General features: G+C 45.1%; 1 protein-coding gene across 1 annotated transcript in view; it reads right to left on the bottom strand.

The window, feature by feature from the left end:
• The window catches only part of SFMBT2 (Scm like with four mbt domains 2), a 107,310-nt gene that overhangs the window by 74,281 nt on the left and 12,138 nt on the right, over positions 1-20,891 (bottom strand). Inside the window, exons 2-4 of the mRNA XM_063397077.1 lie at positions 19,887-20,044; positions 15,173-15,267; positions 12,269-12,509 (exon numbers count right to left, since the gene is read on the bottom strand). Of these exons, the coding sequence (XP_063253147.1) occupies positions 12,269-12,509; positions 15,173-15,267; positions 19,887-19,992 (442 nt within the window). The 5' untranslated portion in view covers positions 19,993-20,044. The remainder of the gene's footprint in view (positions 1-12,268; positions 12,510-15,172; positions 15,268-19,886; positions 20,045-20,891) is intronic.

Here is a 20,891-nt window from a genome sequence, read left to right as displayed (position 1 = left end):
CCTTCTCCATCAACCTGGGATATTTTGACTGGAGATGAGACACCCCAGTGAACCCGAGATGCCTTCACTGCTAAACCAACTATTAGTGCAGAGCCATGGTTCACTCAGATTCATGGAAATCTTCATCATACAATGCTTCCTCTGAAGTGTTTTCTGGCTTCTTTCTAAATAAATTTCTATGTTGTACATGAAGAGGCCTTGCCAACAGATCCACCTGCTGACATCCAGGCTGAAAAGGTCAAGAGAAACAGCAGAACTGCTGAAAGCAAAGCAGGAATCTATGGAAGAGGTAACTTCAGCAGTCAAAACATTCAGGGTGCAGATGCTTCACATGGCAGGGACTCCTCACTGACCTTCCCCAAGTTGTTTGGCACAGGAGAATTGCAGGATTTCCCCCTCTCTAGGTTCTGCACTCACCATGGCACAGCCTCTTCAGCAAAACTGGTACAACACACAGCACGATGATTTCCTGAATCTGGAAAGCTTTTCCCTGGATAGAATCAATCTTCTACATCAACTCCAGCACTTTAGGAAGTAGCTACGTTTTTACACCCAAAAACGCTGACTTTCCCCTCGTTTCTTCATTCCCAAGTGACAGCGTGAGGAAAAAAGCTTTTTTTAGTGACAAATACAGGAGGTGGATGCTCTGCCTCACAACACAAAATAAACCATCAATCAGGATGGGTTTCAGCATGTCCTTAAGCTCATTTGTGGGTCTGAGTTTTATTCCTTCTGTGACCAAAATCAAACGGAAGCGAGAGAGCACGCACACAGAGACATAGAAACACATTATTTGGGAATTCAGAGCAAAAAGTTTTCCAGTGTCATGCAGAAGGGCCAGACCTGACCCAGAATTTGGTATCTGGGTTAGAAGAATCAATTTTTAGTTGTCATAAGGGAAGTGCTTTCAAGGAGCATCCCTTAAACCTCCGCAGTGCGTTACCAGCCACCGCCACGGGCTCCAGGAGCATATGGTCTGCTTCAGGAATCCAGCCCCTTCCACGGTGACTGGGAGCCCACATTATCATGCATAATGAAGGAAAAATCAAGTGCAAGTCACAGCTGGCTCAGGATCATGCTGGTGCTTGCATCTGCCACTAGCAGCTTCCCAAATTCATTCCGTGCCTGCTCCTCACAAATCCGAGGTGCACCTGAAGGAAAGCTCTGCTGAAGACATGGCACTGAACATGTTGGTTTGTCCTTGGCCTAAAAGAGCTCAGAAAATCCTCCCTCAGCTCAGGACTAAAAGACAGAATTTAATCTTCAAATTGATCAAAAAAGGTCCACTGCAGAGAAGTGTACTTTAACTTTGGCATGCTCTATATCAAACCCCTTGTGCTACTCACCCTTCCCAGTTCCTATCCAATGCACCAAGAAATCACCTCCTCCTCTGATATAAACATCAGAAACTGTGTCTAAGTTAGAATATCAAAGACAAAGAGGTTTTTTAAATCTCCACAGATGTCTCCAGTAGAGATTAATTAAGTTTGACCATGCTTTACCTATTATATCATTAACTGTCTAAGTCTAGTCTTACAGTTGAGGTGGCATTTCCATTCCAGAACTCCTCTGGGGAAAATTACAGGAGACTGGGGAAGAGAAATTAAATGCAATTATCAAGAATGACTATTTAAACATCTCTCAAACTAATAATTTTAAGGAGTATTTTATTAAAAATGCATTCAGCCAGACATTAATTAAATTGACAATTACAAAAATGAGTGGTCTGCACCCACTGTTATGCTTTCAGGGTCAATCCTCCCATTTTTCTGTGGTTTCTGGGCCTTTTATCTCCACAGCTTCAGAGCAGCTGTCCCAGGGCATGGTGTGTGGAAGAACAACTGTGGATATTCACTGCTGGATATTCAAGGTGTGGAGATCTCCAGAGTCATGAGCAAGGTGAACATGTCAGTGGTGTTTGCCTGAATAATGACACTGTGATCTCCTCAGTGACAACACATCAAGCCTACAAATGGGGATGCAATTCTTCTGTTCTGTACTGAACGAATTCTCAGTTTTTCTGCATTTTGTTTCATGTTCTCATGGTCTGAACCAAGGAGTTGGATGATGTCAAACACTGGTTAAACTCAGAGCAATAGGTCCAGCAGTTCTTCAACTTGCATAATTTTTTAAGGAGTGTCACAGAGGCTGATTATGAAATAATTTCCATCTTGGCACTTCAATGCATTGGGAGGAGGATTTTGCTGTTTCATTCAGTGAATGGAAGAAGTTTCTTACAAGAATTGTCAAAGGGAGGATTTTTCTGAAATGGTCTCAAAACCCAAAAATCCAAAAATCCACCCTGTTCCACTCGCTGCTAAAGAAAGAGGCAATCTCAGGAAATCTCACAGGAACGTCTGGTGTGTGCTCACAGCCTTTGGAAATGCAGATTCTCATTCACAGTCTCTGCCTCATGCTGCAATTACTCCTTTCCTGCCCTATCTCTGTCCCTCTAGCACACCCTGCACTAAACATCAGACTCCAAACCAGTGGTTTGGTCGCGGTGGAGGCTGCAGACTGTGACCAGAATCATGAGCAACAGAAGGCAAAGCCACGGGGTCTCAGCTGCTCACCTCCACTGCTCCAAGCATCCTGAACAGAGCCTGAGTCCCACTGAAATGAGCTTTCCTTGCAGGAGGCCAGGAGCTGCTGCAGAAACTGGTTCTGCCAACATTTTGGGCTGGATGAATCAGCTGCTGCAGCTCAGCATCACTTGCAAGGAGTTTTGCTGCATCAGTATTTGGTAGAGTTTAATGCTTTTGCTGTGCAAGGGCTTGAGCCTTGATCTGTAGAGACAGAATCTCACACATTGCCTAACAACACTACCAAAAAAAATGGAACTTAGATCTCTGTGGGTTTGGACAAGCAAAACTCCCTCAGTTTCTAATACAACCACTCTTCTAACACAAACCTTGCTCATATGTAGCAGAAACCCAAAAGGGGTAAATTTCAGTTCCCAAAGTTGCCCACTACAAAACCAACTGGTTCCACAGGGAAAAAAAAAAAAGAAGGAAAAAAAGAAAAAAAGCACTTTTGCTCCTTCTCATGGCAAAAGCAGCTAAGAAATGCCTCATTCCATGCAACACCAACCCCACTACTCCATGCAAGGTGTGGGGTTGAGAGGATTCCCAGCTGATCATGCTGATGTCTTCCCAAAGTTAACTCTACCCTTCCAATCAGGCTTGCTTTTATCTCCCTACTGTGCCTCATTTGCTTTTCACTTGCTGGTCCAGCTGTGAAAACATCGACTGGCTTGAGTCCTGCTGTTCCCAAGGAGAAATCCCCAAGGATTTTTTAGATATTATTGCAAAAGACATGGAACACAGAGCTAACGCATTCCCTGATCTCCTCATGACTGCCAACCATAAAGAAATTTCACTAGCACAGCCAAGCCCCAGCCCTGCCAGGAGCCTGAGCTTGAAGAGAATCTCAAGCACAATCTCAAGCATAATCATTTATCTCCCTGCATAAATCTGTGATATCCAGTGCAGAAGTGTCCAAGCCTCACTGGCCATATGGGGCCAGACTCCAGAGCACTTTGGGCTAGTTCTAGTCCATCAAGCAGCAACAAACTGGGTGCTGAAGGCTTCCAAAACCCCCCAAAATCCTGCTTGCCTACAATCAGAAATGACCAGCACGCTCAAGTGATTTTCCTGCTGCATAATGACCTCAGCTGGAGTCCTGTAACACCTCCAGCTGTGATGGCAGAGGATGGATGGCTCCTCAGGTTTTAGGAAAAGGAAAAAGTCAGGACTGTGCTCTCTGCCTTGGAAACCCAGATGCACCATAAGGGCAAGATGAAATGAATCATTCTCAGATATTCAAGCATCTTCCAAACAGTGGAACAGGTATCAGGAGAAAACAAACAGAACCGAGTACAGTGCTGTGTACAGAAATGAACTAATACCAAGCTTGACTGAAAAAGTTGATTAAATTAGTTTAATTTAAAAGCCCAAACAAACCCTGAAGGAGGTTCTTTGTTTATTGCTTTTTACCAACAGCACACTTTACAGAAGAAGCACCATGTGGGCATGAAATATTCATTCATTAAATCTTTCATAAAGCTCCACACTATTGGTTTCACTCAGGATATATTTATAACTTGTCAAAGTCCCCGAAAATGACTGCTTTTCTTTCTCCCCCCCTCCAGACTGTTTATAAAAGGATTAGGCTTTCAGTTTTCATGGCAATATCCCTGATCCTCAGCTCTGCTGTTGCTTGTACACAAGGTGCTGCTTCTTTAATCAAAACAGGATTCATGGTGCAGCCTTCCCTGCACCACCCAAAAGGGACCCTTTATGATGCTCAAACCATTCAGCTGCCGTGGGAATGGCAGCATCACTCCTTTATGGAGGAAGGCAGCAGCATGTGGAGATAAAAACAAGAACAGAGAGTCCACCCAAGTGAAGGAAAAGCAGGCAGAGAGTGGATTCATTTCAGTGGGGCCATGTCTGAGTCACTGGCTTTCAAAACTCATCCATTGGAGAACCATTTCTTGAACCCTTCCTTGGCTGCCACCCAACCTCCAGATTAAACCCATGCTCCGAGCTGGGTTAATAACACACTAGAGTAAACAGTGCTGCATTATCCTCAGTGTTAGCTGTAAAACTAACTAATATTTTTTACAAGGTTTGCTGACTGCACGCCTCAGTCCAGTATAGGAATGAGGACAGGCCATAGTTATGGATGAGAAGTATTTTCCACCCAGAAATCTGAAAAAAAATCCAGGATTTGCATTAGAGGTCAACTGCATCAGTGAAACTGTGAAGCCTCTAAGGATTTGCACTGATATCTGATCTAGGTGTAGGCCAAATCTGATTTTTCCAAATTATCCTTAGCAATACTTTGCTTTGTGGAAGGTGTCCCTGAGAATGAGATGATCATCAAGATCTCTTCCAACCCAAACCATTCTTGGGTTCTATGATAAACAAAGCACCCAGATAGAGATGCTGAACAGGCACTGCAGGGTCCTGAGCAGTTTTGGTGCCTGCAGTCACTGCACACATCCCTGCCTCGCTGGACCACAGGCTGTCTGGTCAGGCTCCTCTTTCCCTTCCTCCATTTGTTTGTGAGCATAAATAAATATAAATACAGTACAGGCAGATGTCGTTGTCCCTGGAAACTAGGCTGGCTGGGCATGTTTCTGCTGAAACGGCTTCTTACTGGAAAATTAGGTTTTGATAAAAGTGTGTTTCTCTTCTTGCTTTTAATAAACAGAGCCTGCCTGATGTGTGAGCTCTCTGCTTTCTGTTTTTCACTCGAAAACGAAACAATCTTGCACGGTTTCAGTTCTTCAAATGCCTGATCCTCAGCAAGGGCTGGGATCCCCAGGCACAAGAGCATCTCATGGGGCATTCAGGAGAGGAGTCTCAACAATGCACAAGGAGAGGCCAAAACCTCCTGAGACAAAGTTTAACCCAGGCAAAAGGGCAAGGAGGGACCAGCACCCTTCTGCTGCAACTCAAGACAGTTTTTTGGGTGTTTAACCCCAGGGACAGCCATCCTGACGTTTTTGAGTTGAAAACATGCTGACTTTTCCCCTGAAGGAAAATACTGGTGAATACAAAGCAAAGGCTCTGAATTTATGGTTTCATGAAGGGTAAAAAGGAATTTTTCTAAGCCAGTTCCACCAGATACTCAAAAGAAGCACACAGAGTGAATTTTTTGGGTGTTTAACCCCAAGGACAGCCATCCTGATGTTTTTGAGTGGAAAAACGCTGACTTTTTCCCGACGGAAAATAGCGGTGAGTACAAAGCAGAGGCTCTGAATTTATGGTTTCATGAAGGGTAAAAAAGAAATTTTCTAAGCCAGTTCCACCAGACACTCAAGAGGAGCACAAAGAGTGACCCCAGCTGATGAGACTTGGCCTCAGGGAAAACTCTCCCCTTAGCAGAGAGCTGAGAGTGCCCCAAGGCCACGTACCTGAGCCACAGGGGCCCTGCAGAGCCAAGGCTGGGATCTTGTGAGCATTCCTGAAGACCACCTTTACTGCACTCCCAAAAAAATTTAAACAAAAAGACCTGTGTTTAACCAAACATTGTTTTCCCCTCGATTTTCTCCATCACTCACAGCAGTCCCAGCCAGAGCCACAGCAGTGCCCACCTCGCATTTCCCACTCAGGAAGTGTTTTCTTGTCTGGGTTTCAAAACTGAAACATCAGGATAGATCATTTAATCCATCTAATCATCCTGCCAGCATCTCATCCCTGCAAGGCTCTCTGCAGTTATGCCTCTGGACCTGAATAATTATATTAGAAAGGAAAATCAAAACAGAAAATGTTGACCTCAAGTGCAGCAGACCTGGAGATGATCAAAACCTTCTGCATTTGATGAAGTCTACAACTCAGACTTCTTGCAAAGCCTCACCCAGTGGCCAGGCTGTGCCACACTTACTCAGTAGCTCAACAATTAATTAATTACATTCCCAAAAGACACGTAGGGGCCTGTAATGCTCAGCTTACCCCCAAAGGGCCTCACTTGGCAATACTAAGTCTTTTGAAAGTAACTAAAGCCAGTAGCACATGCAAAAGATTTGCAGTTTCACACAACAGTGAAAAGACCATTTTCCCTATCAAGACAGCATTTTCCTGATGCCACACAAGCCACGGGCATTTGAATTTTCACATCCCAGCTGAGGGATGAGTCACACCAAGGAAGGGAAGGAAAAACTACTGTAGTGAAAATATGTTTTTCTCAGGAGCAAGTCTGCAAAGGGCTATGAGGGGCTGGGGGAAAATGCCAAGCCATGACATGCTCCAGTGAATTCCAGCTCCTGGAAACTCCCAAGATACACCAGAGTCAACTGACTTGATTCCTACTACAGCAAATTTAAGCCAAAGCCAGCATTTTTACCTCCTCTCCTCCCCTTTGTCGTCATCGGGAGAGCTAAGGGAAAAAAAAGCTATTTTTTTATATGCTCGTTAAGTATAATCTGCTAAATGTTCTATGCCAATGCATAAAGCTGCCTACTATGCTAATACAATATTTAATTGACATTTATTTGCTGACTAGTTATTTATGCTAACGTCATCCCTGCATAATTAATAGTCTGCTAAAGTCGACTTGAAAAGCACACATAAAACACTGTACTAAGAGTCATTTGCAGCATTTAAACTAAAGAAATCCTGCCATCTATTTACATTAGGTTAGTCTAAACTCAGTTTTGATGGAATAACACGATAAAGATCGGGCAGAGATTTTAAAAAACAACCCTGTATACTGCTTTAGAAATATCCACAAGCTTTGACAGTGCAACCTGCCAAAGAAGATTTCCAAGTTTCATTTTACTTGGCTCGAGGGCCCAATTCTTAGCTGATGTAAAACAGCATAAGCTCAGTGAATGCCTACTTATTTTCTCCAGCCTCAAGCTCTTAGGAAGTAATATTTCAGGTGAAAGAGCTAAACTGGGGCCAGATCTGCTCTCCATACCAGGAAAAAAGCAAAAGGAGAAGTCCACCCTGCCCGTCTGATCCCTCTACCTGTGCTGTAATCAGACCTGCAGGCACAGTTTAATTTTTACTTCCTCTGGGATGAGATTACCAGGGGAAAGATGCCACCATTAAAAAAAATAAATGAAATTTAAAAAATCCTAATGAAAAAACCCAACAAACAACCACAAAAAAACCCCAAAAGAAACCCCAAAAACAAACAAACAAAACATACAAAGAAAAAAAACCCAAAAAACAACAACAAAAAACCAAACCAAAAAAAAACCAAACCACAATATCCATGACTGTATTTTCTGAAAGGGAATCTCTGAACACCCTCATCCATTGTCAGAAACATTATCTCTCTTCTCTGTGTCCCTCTTCTAAGAACCCATGAACAAGCTTTGCATTCAGCAAGGGAGCTCCAATAGTGATGCTGAAAGCCAAGGGTATGGGCCACATCACCACCACCCCTAGCTGTGACCCCAAAAAAAGCCTTCTGTGTGCCTTGGAGTGACATCAAATCCACCCCTGCAGCACAGCAGACCATCTTCTGGCCATTCAGAATTCATTCAGAGTGATCATGCTGTAAATTTTAACAAAGCCAACCAGATCCACTTCTCTCCTCCTGTACACCAGTGACCTCAAAGAGCAGGATTTTGCTCTGTGATAGATTCACATGATGATATATAAAACCAACCAAATAAAAAGAGCAGTAAGTTGTCATTTGAAGGCTACCCAATATGCTGTGGCACAAGTTCTGTCTCCCTTTTCTACCATATCCTGGCCAGAACCTGACCCAGTACTTGGAATGACAGTGAGATTTCCCTCCTTTGGCCTCCATCTGGGATAGGAGTCAATCTCATCTCAGAGAAACTTGAAAACCTTCTCAAACAGTGACCAAATGATGGTGTTTGCCTTCACAGAAAGCCTGGGCAGGCAAAAAGCTTTAAATCTACCCCTCTTCATGGTATATTTGATGATTAAACTTTATAAAGCTCAGCACCATGAAAGAGAAGGTTATTTCACCCCAGGATCAGACTTTTGAACTTTAATCCTCCTTGTATTGATGCAACAGGGAAGTGAAAGCTGCTTTCCCACACAGAATCACAGTGTGATTGATCATCCTGGTCAGCCAGCCCGGGTACAACCAGTGCTCAGAGGTTTTCCATCCACACCAGTCCATGGCAAAATCAAAATATAGACCTGGTCCTTTCCCTGCTGTGTTTCCCTCCATCTCCAGCCTCCCAGTCAGCACAGCAAGCAGACTCCAGCTCACAGAAATGCCCCGTTTGAATTTCCATCTGTCAATAACATTAAAGCAGAGCCACTGCTGCAATTACAAGTGCACAAAACAATCCCCTCATCCGGCGTCTTTAGCTCATTCCGGGATGCATTAGAACAGTGCCAGGAGAGACTGGGCTCTGTCAGCTCAGCTGTAAATCTGCAATCTGTCCAAAAAAACCCCCTGAGTGTCAATCACAGGACGGCCCTGCTCTTTCACAATGCATAATTTAGCTATGACACTTGTCAGGTTCTCCATGCCCGATGGTGGATGTGCCCACCAACTCGACTGTCAGCAACACAGGAAAGCAGCACATGGAAATGAACAGGCTAAAGGACACCTCCTTTCCTTTCACTACTCAGGAAAGTTTTGCTAGGCTTAAGTTTTTAATGCTTCAGCCCAAGGGATGAAGGATGGGAGACAAACAACTGCACTTTGAGGAGGAACAGAGTGCTTGGGGTAAGACACAGGAGGGGATAAATGCTATCCCTGTGTCCATGCAGGGAAATTTTAACTTACTGATGGAAAACCTACCTTACATCCCACCCTTACAGTGCAGGAAACAAAGCCTCCCACACCACCACAGCCCTGCCACTGCCAGTGGACTTTGAAGCAGGTTGTCCTTCCTCATATGAATTATAATTGCTGAAGGGGCTCGTCAGGAAGGATGAAAATTTTACACTCAGCTACATCAGGCAGTAGTTATCCACTGCTTACACCACAGTTAATATGCAATAAAGAAGAAATCTCTGTCCCAGGACGTGACATTAGAGCTGATCAGTGCCAAAGCTACAGACCATAAGGACAGCTTCACACTTGCCTCAGCTAGTTCATGAATAAACATCCAATTCATTCAAATGAGTTCTATATTAACTAATTTAAATAATTTTCATTTTGCTTTGAATGGTAAACAGATCTATTCTGCCAGGATAGTTGAGTTTGCAATTCAAATTACACACCGATTTGTAATGAGAAAAATATAATTAATGGCAAAGCTTGAAGTAACTACGATTTTACTCCTTTGATTTCCTGTGGAGGAGGGGGCTGGAGCATGAAGCTCACAGGCACACGTGCACTCACACCACCCTGCCATAAACCAAGACATTTTATTGCCACCTCAGGTATTCCTGATCTGGTGACTGCACCATCACGTCACAGGAGGACAGAACATGACTTGACATTTTACTCCCAGGCCACAGGCACCATGATGCAACTAACGTCACCCCATAAATAACCCTGCAGCAGCCCGTAAATTAATCAGCTTCCTTCCATGTGGATCATAAACTACAATTATTTGGCAGCTGCCTCTTAAAAGCTCTGTGTGTGCCGGACTTTAAATCAAGTTCTATTGATCTGCTGAACTGAACGAGCCCATTTTGTTGCATCTCTCTCCCATCTAATGAAATTCCTTGTCCCATCACTCTGCCATTCTTGTCTGGCATCACATTTACGAGATGAGCACCGATCAGTCCAACCTGACTCGTAAGCAGAAACAAAGCAATGTCCCAGTGCTGTCATTCTGGCTGTTAAACAAGTCCATGTTGGCAACTCTGCTTTTTAACCAAAGCTTTCAGCTCCTGATTAAAATCACAGCCTAATGACAGACAACCAGCCCCAGCCCTGCTGTTTGCATGGTCTAGCCAACAGATACACTCACTGTAATCAAGATGTGCAGAACTGATGCCTTCAGAACTGGGTCCACGCCATTTAAAGCTGGTTTTTGTTTCTCCCAGAGGTTTAACAACAAAATAATGTGTGATGCTAAAGAGGGTTAAGAAAATCTCCCCAGAGTTCATCAAGAACATCAGCTTCTCTTTTACCAATGCACAGGTCCTATGATTCTGTAAATCCTGAAGGCTCAGTTTCTCTTGGGCATTTTAGATGCCTCATTCCAAAATATGAGCCAAGCTCTAAAATGCTTAAATCTCTTTTAGAGTAACAACCTATGCATTTAATTTATTCTTTTTAAAAATTATACTGTGACATGTTCAACAAAGTTTATTCACTGAAAATGTGGGTAGTAGAGGGAAAATAAGCAAACAAAAAAACCCCAAACTAACAAGGCAGTTGCCCACATTCAGCACCCTGGGGTACAGTTACATCACCCACCAGAGAAGGGATGTAGGGCACACTGCACACTTGCAGTCACTCAAGCAAGGCAATTCACACAGAGTGGCCACGACCCAAAGGGCAAACTCCAACAGATCCATGAAAAGCAGTTGCCTCAGGTTATAAGGGAATTGTTATTTTCTATTATGACATTCAGTAAGTTCTCTTACCCCCCTGACCCTCACATTTCAGATTTAGTCTGTAGCACTGAACACCTTTCTGGTAATGCTGATTGTAATCCACATAATAAAATGTAGTTTAAGAGGTCAATAAAATAAAATACCTCACCCCTCTCACATCAGCTTGATTTACTGGTACTAAGCCAAGAGATTTCTCAGCTGTATTTATCTTCAAGACTGTTTCTTTTTTTAAGCAACCAATCTTGTGTTTATTCAAAACACACAGACCAGAACAAAAAGATAAGTTTAGCTCACAGTTGGGCATTTGCAAGGCAGGAATGTCAGCTTTGATTCAAAGACTGTGTCTACAGCTCACTTCAGGGGGAAACCAGGGAACACTTCCTCCAGGAGAATTCCCACGTGGCACACAACTGGCAAGTGCACTGTTTTCAATGGCCACACATAGCAGAAAGAACGAGTAATTTCAGCAGCAGAACCCTTAAATGAGACTTTCCTCAAATGCATGCACAAGCTGGAGGCTGAATACTCATCTCTTCTTCCCTTGATCCAGAATAAATGGGATATATGGCAGGAATGCTTAGCAGCAACACTGACAATATGCCTCTGCTTGGAGCAATGTAGTAGCAAGGATACACCACAGCTGCTCTGTTGATCCACATAGCTTCTAAATATATAGATGTATTTATGTATTTATATTTTTATACACTGGGGATGAAATAGTATTATTAACAAACTGCTCCACATGGGCCACTCAGGAACCTACAACACTTCCATTCAGCTTTTGTGCACCCAAGAGCTGCCAATCAGGGCATGCCCTAACCAGTGATGACCAAATTCTGCTATCTTTAATCACATGGATCTACCACTGGAATTAAAAGCTGCCAGAGTCTGGTGGTGGAAGGTTTTAAACTTTCAGGGCAAAACATTTTTGAGTGCAAAGTCAGCTTCTGGTTTTGGTTACACCCAAACTGATCTTGCTTATTTTTGTTTGTTCTCACTCTTGAATTTCACCCCTGTTTCCTACAAGAACAGGACAGTTTTTTCCCCGAAGTGAAAATCACAGCATTACAGTTCAGCAGCAAGAAGACATCTCCCTATGGAAGTGCCTTCTGTTGTTACCAACCAGGGCAAAAACGCCTTTGCTGGAGTCTGACTGGCAAACTGAACCCTTTGGGGACACGACCCTGCCCACATCACCCAGCACCAGCTGAGGACCTGCAATACCCATCCCATCCCAACCAGAAACGTGTAGGCAAACCCACAGCCCAACACCAGAGCACAACCCTGCCCAACCAGGCAGAACTCACCATCTGGAGGCATCAGGACTTTGTTGTTCTGCGTGCACCAGCCCACGGGGTGCAGGTCTGCTGTCATCACGTCGCACCAGAAGTCTGCCCTGCGGTCGTCCCCGTAGCCGCAGTAGCGCAGCAGCAGCAGCTGCCCGCACGTGGTGATGATGGTGGCCACCCAGTACGTGTCTGGGTTGCTCTTGTTGGCCACCTCCAGTTTCATCCCTGGCTGGAAACTGCTTTGGAGGCTGATTTCAACCTTGCAAAATGAGAGAGGCATGGTGTCACCTTGTGTGCTTTGCAGGGAAACCCCCCCTCCCCTGGAAATGCTGCCCTTGCAGAGCAGCCCTGGGACAGGACATGAGCTGATTGTGATTCTTAATCCAACCACCTCCTTCTCCATCTGTCTGGGCAGTTCCATTCCTGCTTCACTGGCTCATGTCCCAAAGTGGCACCTTCAGCTGCACCACATCAAAGAGAAGACTGGCACTCCTCTTCAATCCCTAAATGTCACTAATGCCTCGGATTCAGTCAGCAAAGCTCAGATGAAGTTTCACTTCCCACTGCACGGCTCCACCAGGCAAATCACAGCACACAGAAAGGCAGGGATGAAGCACCTCTAGGAGTTAAGCCCAACTACAATAATTAGTCACATAACAACACTGAAGCACCTCTAGAGGCCTGACAAGCATCAAGGGCTGACTGCTGTACCAGGCAGACCAAGGAGAGAATTTCCACTGCACCAATTCTCAGCAGCTCAAGCCTCAACCAATTCCCCCTCCCAGCACCCTGGAAACTGAGGTGTGACCTGTCACTGAAAGAAATCAATTGTCTGGGTCACTGTCCTGCAATCTGATGGAGATGTCACTTCCATCTATCTCAGCAGTGACAGGTCACCTTAGGACACTGGAGATGCTTGTGCATCTCCTTTGGGACACTGCTGATGAACCAGGGCCTGCTGCAGCACAACCTGTGCTCCAAGCACCAGTGGGATGCTTCTAGCTGTTGTTGCTAAAGAAGAGGTGGATGCCAGTGCAGTGGTCAGGTGCCAGCCTTGTCTTCACAAAATCATCCAAAATGAAACCTGTCACTCCTTAAGAGATGTTTAAGGACAGGTTGTTACAGGTTTCTTAAAACCTTATGAGCAACTGAATCCAGAGGGATTATAAATCCAGGTAAACTTGTCTGATTGTCCTCCAATTGAGATGGCAGTTTAAAATTACTCTTTTACTTACAAAGACAAATATAACATGGTCTGCTTGGTCAGCTGAGGATTTCACAGCCATGGGGATGCCAAGCTGCTGAGAAAACACTTCTCTGGCCCATCAGCAGCAATCCCTCACTCGTCCAGCTCCAGCTTCTGACCCCAGGGCTGCCCAGCCAAACCTGTTTATCATTTGCACTCCATGTGCCTTTCCTTGTGGGGGCACTTCCAGCAGAACCAGTGCCCAGAGTCAAAGAACAATTGAGAGGGACCTTTGGAGATGGTCTAACACTGCAGGTGGGCTGTGACATTCGCTGCTTTACTCAGTGCCAAGAAAGGATCTCAGCTCAGAGTCCTCATAAATAACCCAAGGTACAGACTGGCCCATGTCCCAGTACAAACTGGATCTCCTGGCCTCCTCCCAGTACAGACTGGCAGCTGCAGCTCAAAGCACCCGAGCCTGATGCCTGCAGAGAGTGATTTATTTGTTGTTTTCCCCCTTGTGGTCACCATAACACCAACAAGGTACTCTGGAAAAGACTTGTGACTGGAAATCACATCAAGAGCAGAACCAGACAGATAACACAATCTACTCTGACAACTTTCAGGGTTTTGGCCAGATTTTGAGGACCAAGTTTCAGATTGTGAGGCAGTCACCAAGGACTGTCCCCAGCACCAATCTGTCCCACACTGACATTCCCTAGACTGAGGTGCTGTGAGACTGCAGTCAGCAGGATCAGCAGGATGAGCCTGGCATCTCCACACAACTGAAGACATCCTTGAGGGCTTCATGAAGCACAGAACTTTCTGCTTTGAGCCTGGAGCAGAAATCTGGGACAAGATGCTCTCTCCAAGCAACTGCTGGATTAAGAATAAACTCCACAGTAAGCATTGCCCTGCAATCTCCAGTATAGAGAATTATGGTCCTTCACCCTGCAATATTCTGAGTTACCTGTCGTTATAATGAAAGCAAAACAGGGAATGGAGGACTGTACTGGTCTTGCAGAGCTAGATAAAAGAGAGCTTTTTCATCCCTGCAGTTCCTTTAGCCCTACAAAACAAGCCACAAAATCACCTGGAGACAAAGGTGGATCTCCAGAGGTGCCTTCAAATGCTGCTTGTGCTAATACAGAGCAGAGCACAGACCTGTCACTACCCCAGCTCTCTGCATGCTCCATGTTCACCCAGGAAAAACAGCACCTGCCCAAGCCCCTGCTTCCCACACTTCTGAGACAGCATCCCCAGGCAGGAGGCTGAGATGGCTCCCCATGAGCCACACTGAACTCTAGTGCTGAGTGTCTCTGGCAGTCAGTAAATCAGGCATTAAAAGGAGCTTTGGGGAGATAAGACACTCTTGGGAGATTTATCTCTACAGGTTGGCATGGACAACAATAAATGCAGAGGGGGAAATAGGTGAAGTGAAAAAAAAAATAAAAAAAACTATAAGCAAAAGGAGAGCAACACAAGCCCTCAACAATGGAAAATTTGATGCAGAGGTTGAGGGAGTGGCACAGATACAGAACTCCAATCTGTGACTGCAAACACACTAAGGTCACCTAACCCTGACTGGGGGGATATTCCCACTCGGGTTGTCACATGTGTGGAGGAACAATTTCTCCCCAAAATGGTTAAGACTCCCCTACAGCTCTCCAGGGAGCCCCTGAAAACCAGAACAGGGAATGTGTACAGCACCCACATGGCTCAGAGGAAGCACGTACGTGTTTGAAGGAGGTGTGGGGAGCAGCATTGGCTCCTGTCTCCTCCAGGAACTCATCCCAGTTGAAGTCTGTGTCCTCAATGCTGGAGCCCTCATCTGTTCAAAAGAAAAAAAAAAATCAAAAGAGAGAGAAAGAAAAGCAGCCTAAAACACAGCCAAAGAAGGCAAAAGTTGTGTCAAAGAGTTCAGAGTGAGAATAGCAACCAGTATAAACATCAACAGAAGGGAAAACAGAAAGCTTGCTTTAAGGGTCTGTGTTTTGACCAGCCCTTCCTATGCTTTCAGCAGACTCTGGGGTTTTACCAGCCAACACTGAGACCAGAAACAACTCTGCTCCCATGGCAGTGGGGGCACAAAACTGTCATACACTGCAAAAAGCACTTGTGCTCTTTGATTTTGGATTTGATGACTCCCTGGCTGCGAGGGGGGTGGCTGCCTGCTCACTGTCACCGAGGTGCAGTGTCCTTGTGCCCTCATATGGCTCCCCCAGCACTGTTAATTACAGCAGTGCCCCAGGGATAATTAGAAGAAGCTTCTGTTGGCTCAGCCATGTGTGGAACAAACACCCCCACCCCTGGGGTGAGTGAGAGCCATTTTCACTCCTGCCACCCTTCTTCTCCTTCCTCACCACCAGTGCACCCGTAAATCTCAGATAAACTCCCCCATGCCTCCCTCTTTCCCCAAACCCCCAGACACACCTCACCAGAGCCCTTCTGCCTTCTCACTCCCTGCTCCCCTTCAGATTTGGGGCTCTGCATCCTCTCTCCCCATCCACACCACTGCCCCACACAATCCCTGCCCACAGGAAGGGCTGGACATGACCACTCCTTCTTTTCTTCTTTTATAACCACACTGAGGCAGAGCCAAAGCCCCAAACCACCCCTGAAACACACAAGGCAATAATTAAAAATAAATCTTCTTTCACTTACAGAAAATCAGCCAAATCTGATTGTTTTCATTTTGTTCCCAAGCAATCTCGCAAGCCCAGTTTCATCCCCAGAGCAAAAATATTTACAGTCTAGCAATGAGCTCTTTGCAATAAACATTTATCAGGCAAACTCTGCGAGACCCTTTACCTGCCCAAACATTCATCAGTGCGGTCATGATGTAATTAAAGTGACTCATGACAAACTGAATTAAGAACCCTCCCCAGACAGTTTTATGAAGAAAAAGGCAGGGTTAATTTATTGCAATTATTGCTACAGGTCTCCAGTTTCCAGGACCAGAGAAAATTATGTTGTGCAAAGGGAATCTCTCATTATTAAAAGGGGAAGACACAGTTTTTATTTGCTGCCTGTGGCACCAAACCCACGTAGGTGAGGGGAGGAAAAAAAGGGATCAGAAGAGGGGGTTTGAGACAGAGCTGGTGGAGGGTAAAGATGTGTCTGGGAGTTCAAAGCTGAGCTGTCAACACTGTAAAACACTTGCATGCTGCTGCATCAAGTCTGACTCCTTGCCCCAAACTCCAATCATCTTCTTAAATATGGAGATTCCAATCAACATTTACTCCAGTGATAAAGAGGCTACCAGATGACTTCGACTCAGCTAGAAATAACCCAATTCCATGATTACAATCCAAACACAGACAAATTCATTGCAGGATAAAGAAGAGGCTTTGTTTTGATTTTTGCAATCACTACAAAAACCTTCAGGCACAGAAGCTGGCTCTTCTTGAGATATCTGACCCAGAATGAGGGGTTTGTTCAACCTTGACTGAATGATAAGCCACAACCACAAGGTAGGAGTTCGGTGGAAAAATTCTGTATCATGCAGGCAGGCAATTTAGATGAACAGGGACATTTTTCAGCCTTCATGCCTGCAACCCTGCAGAGTTAATGTTACAGAGAAGAGCTGTGCGCAGAGAATTTAAAGCCTGAGCCTCTAAAACCAAGTATGTCAGCCCATCAGTAGATGGGCAGATATGATTATCCATTCCAGGCTTAAAGTGGCTTAAGCAACATTTTACCCTAGCACAACCAATCCCCATCCCACCAAAAGTCAGCAGCACCTGACATGAAAATTTTGAAGTGCATCATCCCCTCCTGCCTCATCACCCCCTGCTCCTGCAGGGTCTGTATCAGTGGGGTTGGGATGGGCTGTCCCAACAATCCCAAGGGCATCTCCATCCCAGGGCATGCACAGGACATTTGGAACAGGCTGCCCAGGGCAGTGCTGGAGTCACCATCCCTGGGAGGGATTTAAAAAACTCACAGATGTGGGGACATGGCTTAGTGTGTGGCCCTGGCACTGCTGGGGGAATGCCTGGACTCAAAGCTTTCTGAGGTCTTTTCCAACCTAAATAATTCTGTGATTTCCAGGTCAGCCCTGGGCTCTCTCCTCTCGTGGTCAGGCACTTATATCTCAGAGCACAAGCCCTTTCCCTCAGCTTGGGATGCTCTCTGTTGTATCCTCAGTTTTATTCTTGATTTTGCTCTGATCTCCTGTGTGAGTCTCTCCTTCAGCACGTGTCTCCTTTTCCCCAGCCTTCCTCAGCAGTTTTATGGGACAGATTCATTCTGAGCAGTAGGAGCAGAGGTTTTCAGTCAGTTCAGTGCTCCAGCCCTTGCAACGAGCAATGTCTCCAGGGAGGCCAGAGTTCTTCTCCAGAATTTGCAAAAAGCTTTTTAACAAATATAAATAGATGCTAGTTATGGATGCATCAAGTCCTTCACAACCTTATTAACCCTGACCTACTGTGCCATGGGCCAGCAGAGAGACTCTCACTGGCAGGTTCTTTCATATGCTGCCCAGAAAAACTCCCAACAGCACCTGTTTAACAAAATTCCACCCAGACCTCTCCTTTCTAAACCCAAATAAAGAGGCTTCAAGGCCCAGAGGCGAGGCAGAGTGAGAGCTGCAGCCTTCCCTCCCTGTCAGCTCATTCCTCTCTGACACATCACCAGGCTGGCTCCTCTACCATGTTTTATCTGCAGACTTTATCAGGAAATTACTTTTACAAGGTCTGTAAAAATAATGTCAGACTACTCATTTATCACAGCATCAGTGGTTTATTTTGCTTCATTTTACCACAACGAATTCTGAAGGGACTGTATGTTTTCAAAATGGTTTTTTAATGGACTTTGTTCCCTGCTGGAATTCTGGCAGAGGGGGGCACCCAGAGCAGACCCAGAGTGGCACAGGGATGAGACCAGCCCAAAGGACCCAACACTACCCACACATGCAACACAAATCTCCTCATCCATCACAAAAACCCAACTGCTGAGGAGCACAGGATGCCCTGAGAGGTGATAAATCTGGCATTAAACCTATTTTACATACCAGCTCCCTTTCCAATTACTGGTACTTAGGTCCAGAGCTTTTTCTTAATGAAAGAGTCAAGGCTGGCTGGTTTACAATACGGTGATGTATAAACAAGCCCAGGATGGCAAATAAAATCAACAAGTCATTATCTGCGAACCTCTCAATGGCTTTAAAGAGCTCATGCATTGACATTATAAAAATGCAACAGTTCCAGCTGTTAACAGCCCCCTGGGATGTTCAGCTATGGAAAAAAAAAAGGGATAAAGACCCAAACTCTGTGGCTCCAGAAACACAGATTTTTTTTTTCCCCAGACTTCACTGTAGGAGAAAGCACTTAAAGCAAATTGCTTAGACATCTTATTTGTAGCACCTAGATACACATACATGACTTTCTGAGTGAAGTGCTCCCACAACAGGAGTGGGGAGAGGGAGACACACACACACCTGAGCAACCACAAACCTCTGGCACAGCCTTGGGAGATCCATCAAAATCCTTATCACCACTCAAATTTAGGCATTGCAGGCCAGTTCTTCTCATTCCCAAAAAAAATGTCTGTGGTTGGCCAGCTGAATCTCATCTTAGAGGCTCCTATTTCTCTACCACAGATAAAAATAGATCCAGTGGTGACTACATCAGCCCAGACGTGTCCACTATGGAAATCCAAGGATCTGATGTCCAAGGAAACAGGAAAATCAGAGCTGCTGCAAGAAGTGAGGAAACTGAAGGCTGAGTACTCAAATTTCTGACATGCTAAGGGAGATGCAGGGAAAAGCCTGGCTTCAGAAAGAAAGTAGGTTATATCTAGCCATGATGTACTTTTTCATCATATGACACAGTCTCCTCCTGCTAAGGCTGGATGTGGGAAGTTAAAGAACCTGATTCCAGCAAAAATCACCAGAAGGTAGTGTCTACTTTTCTGCATCTACTACAGAACACCCAAATTTAGCACACAAAATCCTCACACCTTCAGGAGCCCATCCCAGAGCATTTCAAAGCATTCAGTCATGTGCACAAGGACAACACATAACCAGCTCTCCTCTCCTCAGTGTTTGTGAAGCCCACTCACCTGAAGCACTCCAAAAAATAGTGAAAAAAACGAGGGAAAGGTCAAAACAAAGGAGAAATACTGTGAATTTCTGAATGTTTGTTCTGTCTCTCTTAACCACAAAACTTCAAAGGAATAAAAAATGGTGGGGAAGCTGGAGAACACAGTATGATGCCTTGGGAAAGGTTTTCCATGGCTGTTTGTTTAAATTTTGAATAGCTGATGCATACTGCAGAGGAAGTCCAGAAGAAGAAAAGCTCCTATTTCCCATCCATCACAGGACACAGTCCAACCCATAAGACCCGAAAAAAGAGCTGTGCAGCCATTCCCAACGCCTCCCTGGCTCCCAGCTCCACCTGTGAGGAGCTGCAGCAGTGCCAAGGGCTGGTGGGGGTGAAGGGAGCTCACCTGAATCAAACTGCTCCACGTCACCATTGGCAGGGCTGGGATCCTGCTCCAGGGAGAGCTGCTGGGTCTCTCTCATGCTGGCAAGGAAGGATGCCCTCGTCTCCATGGCTCAGAGGAAGAGGCTTTGCCTTCCTAATTCATCCTGCAGCAAGGACGAGCTAAAAGGAAAACAAAACAAAAAGAAGCAGCAATGAGTGATTTGTTCTACCTACAACAGCCCATTCCCTCAGCCTTTCCCGATGGCTTTCATGTCATCCCATCTTGATACAGCTGGAATGAAAGATCTTAGACATCCTCTCCAGCTAAACATTCCATGACTCTCTCATGGTGACCCTTCCATCCTGCTCTTGTCTCCAGCCTGAAGCTGGGGTTGGATGAAAACCACAACAAAGGACCTCAGTGGAAATGCCGTAAGAGCAACAGCAAAAATAATGACAGCAGAGAAGATAAAAAGCTAATAAACAGCATCCAGAGGATTCACTCTCAAAGCTCCCTCCAGCTCCCAATGCCACCAACAGAGAGAGAAGGATGAGCCCACAAGACAGCACAACTCATGCTTAAAAAAACCATCTCCACCATCTTCCAGCCATTTCAGCCCTTGATTTCCAGCTTTTTGATGGCTAACACTGTGTGAGATGTATCTCACTCCATAAATATTCAAAATTCCAAAGGGGGAGATCTGTCGTAATAGAACAGAGGAAACACTGAAGCAAAAATACTCATAAGAGAGAGGCTGGAGCAACTCTAGAAAATAAAACAGAGTATGCAAAAAGCAGATACCCTCATGAAATAGTGCTGGATGCAACTGTTTATTGAATGAGGACTCACCTAAGGTAACTGTACCAGTTTTAACATGCAGGACAGCAAATACTAACTGATTTTAAATTGGGTTGTGTTAGCAGAGGAGTTTCTTCTAGAAGGAGTGACCATAGTAAATTCAAAGTGGAATAAAAACACGCAGAAATGAAAAACGATATGAGGAAGGGCAGCCAGGCTGACCAGATC

This window comes from Prinia subflava, chromosome 4, assembly GCF_021018805.1.
Source record: "Prinia subflava isolate CZ2003 ecotype Zambia chromosome 4, Cam_Psub_1.2, whole genome shotgun sequence".
Classification (NCBI taxonomy): domain Eukaryota; kingdom Metazoa; phylum Chordata; class Aves; order Passeriformes; family Cisticolidae; genus Prinia; species Prinia subflava.
The sequence above is the reverse complement of the archived record's forward strand: the minus strand, read 5'-3'. Positions and strand labels throughout refer to the sequence as shown.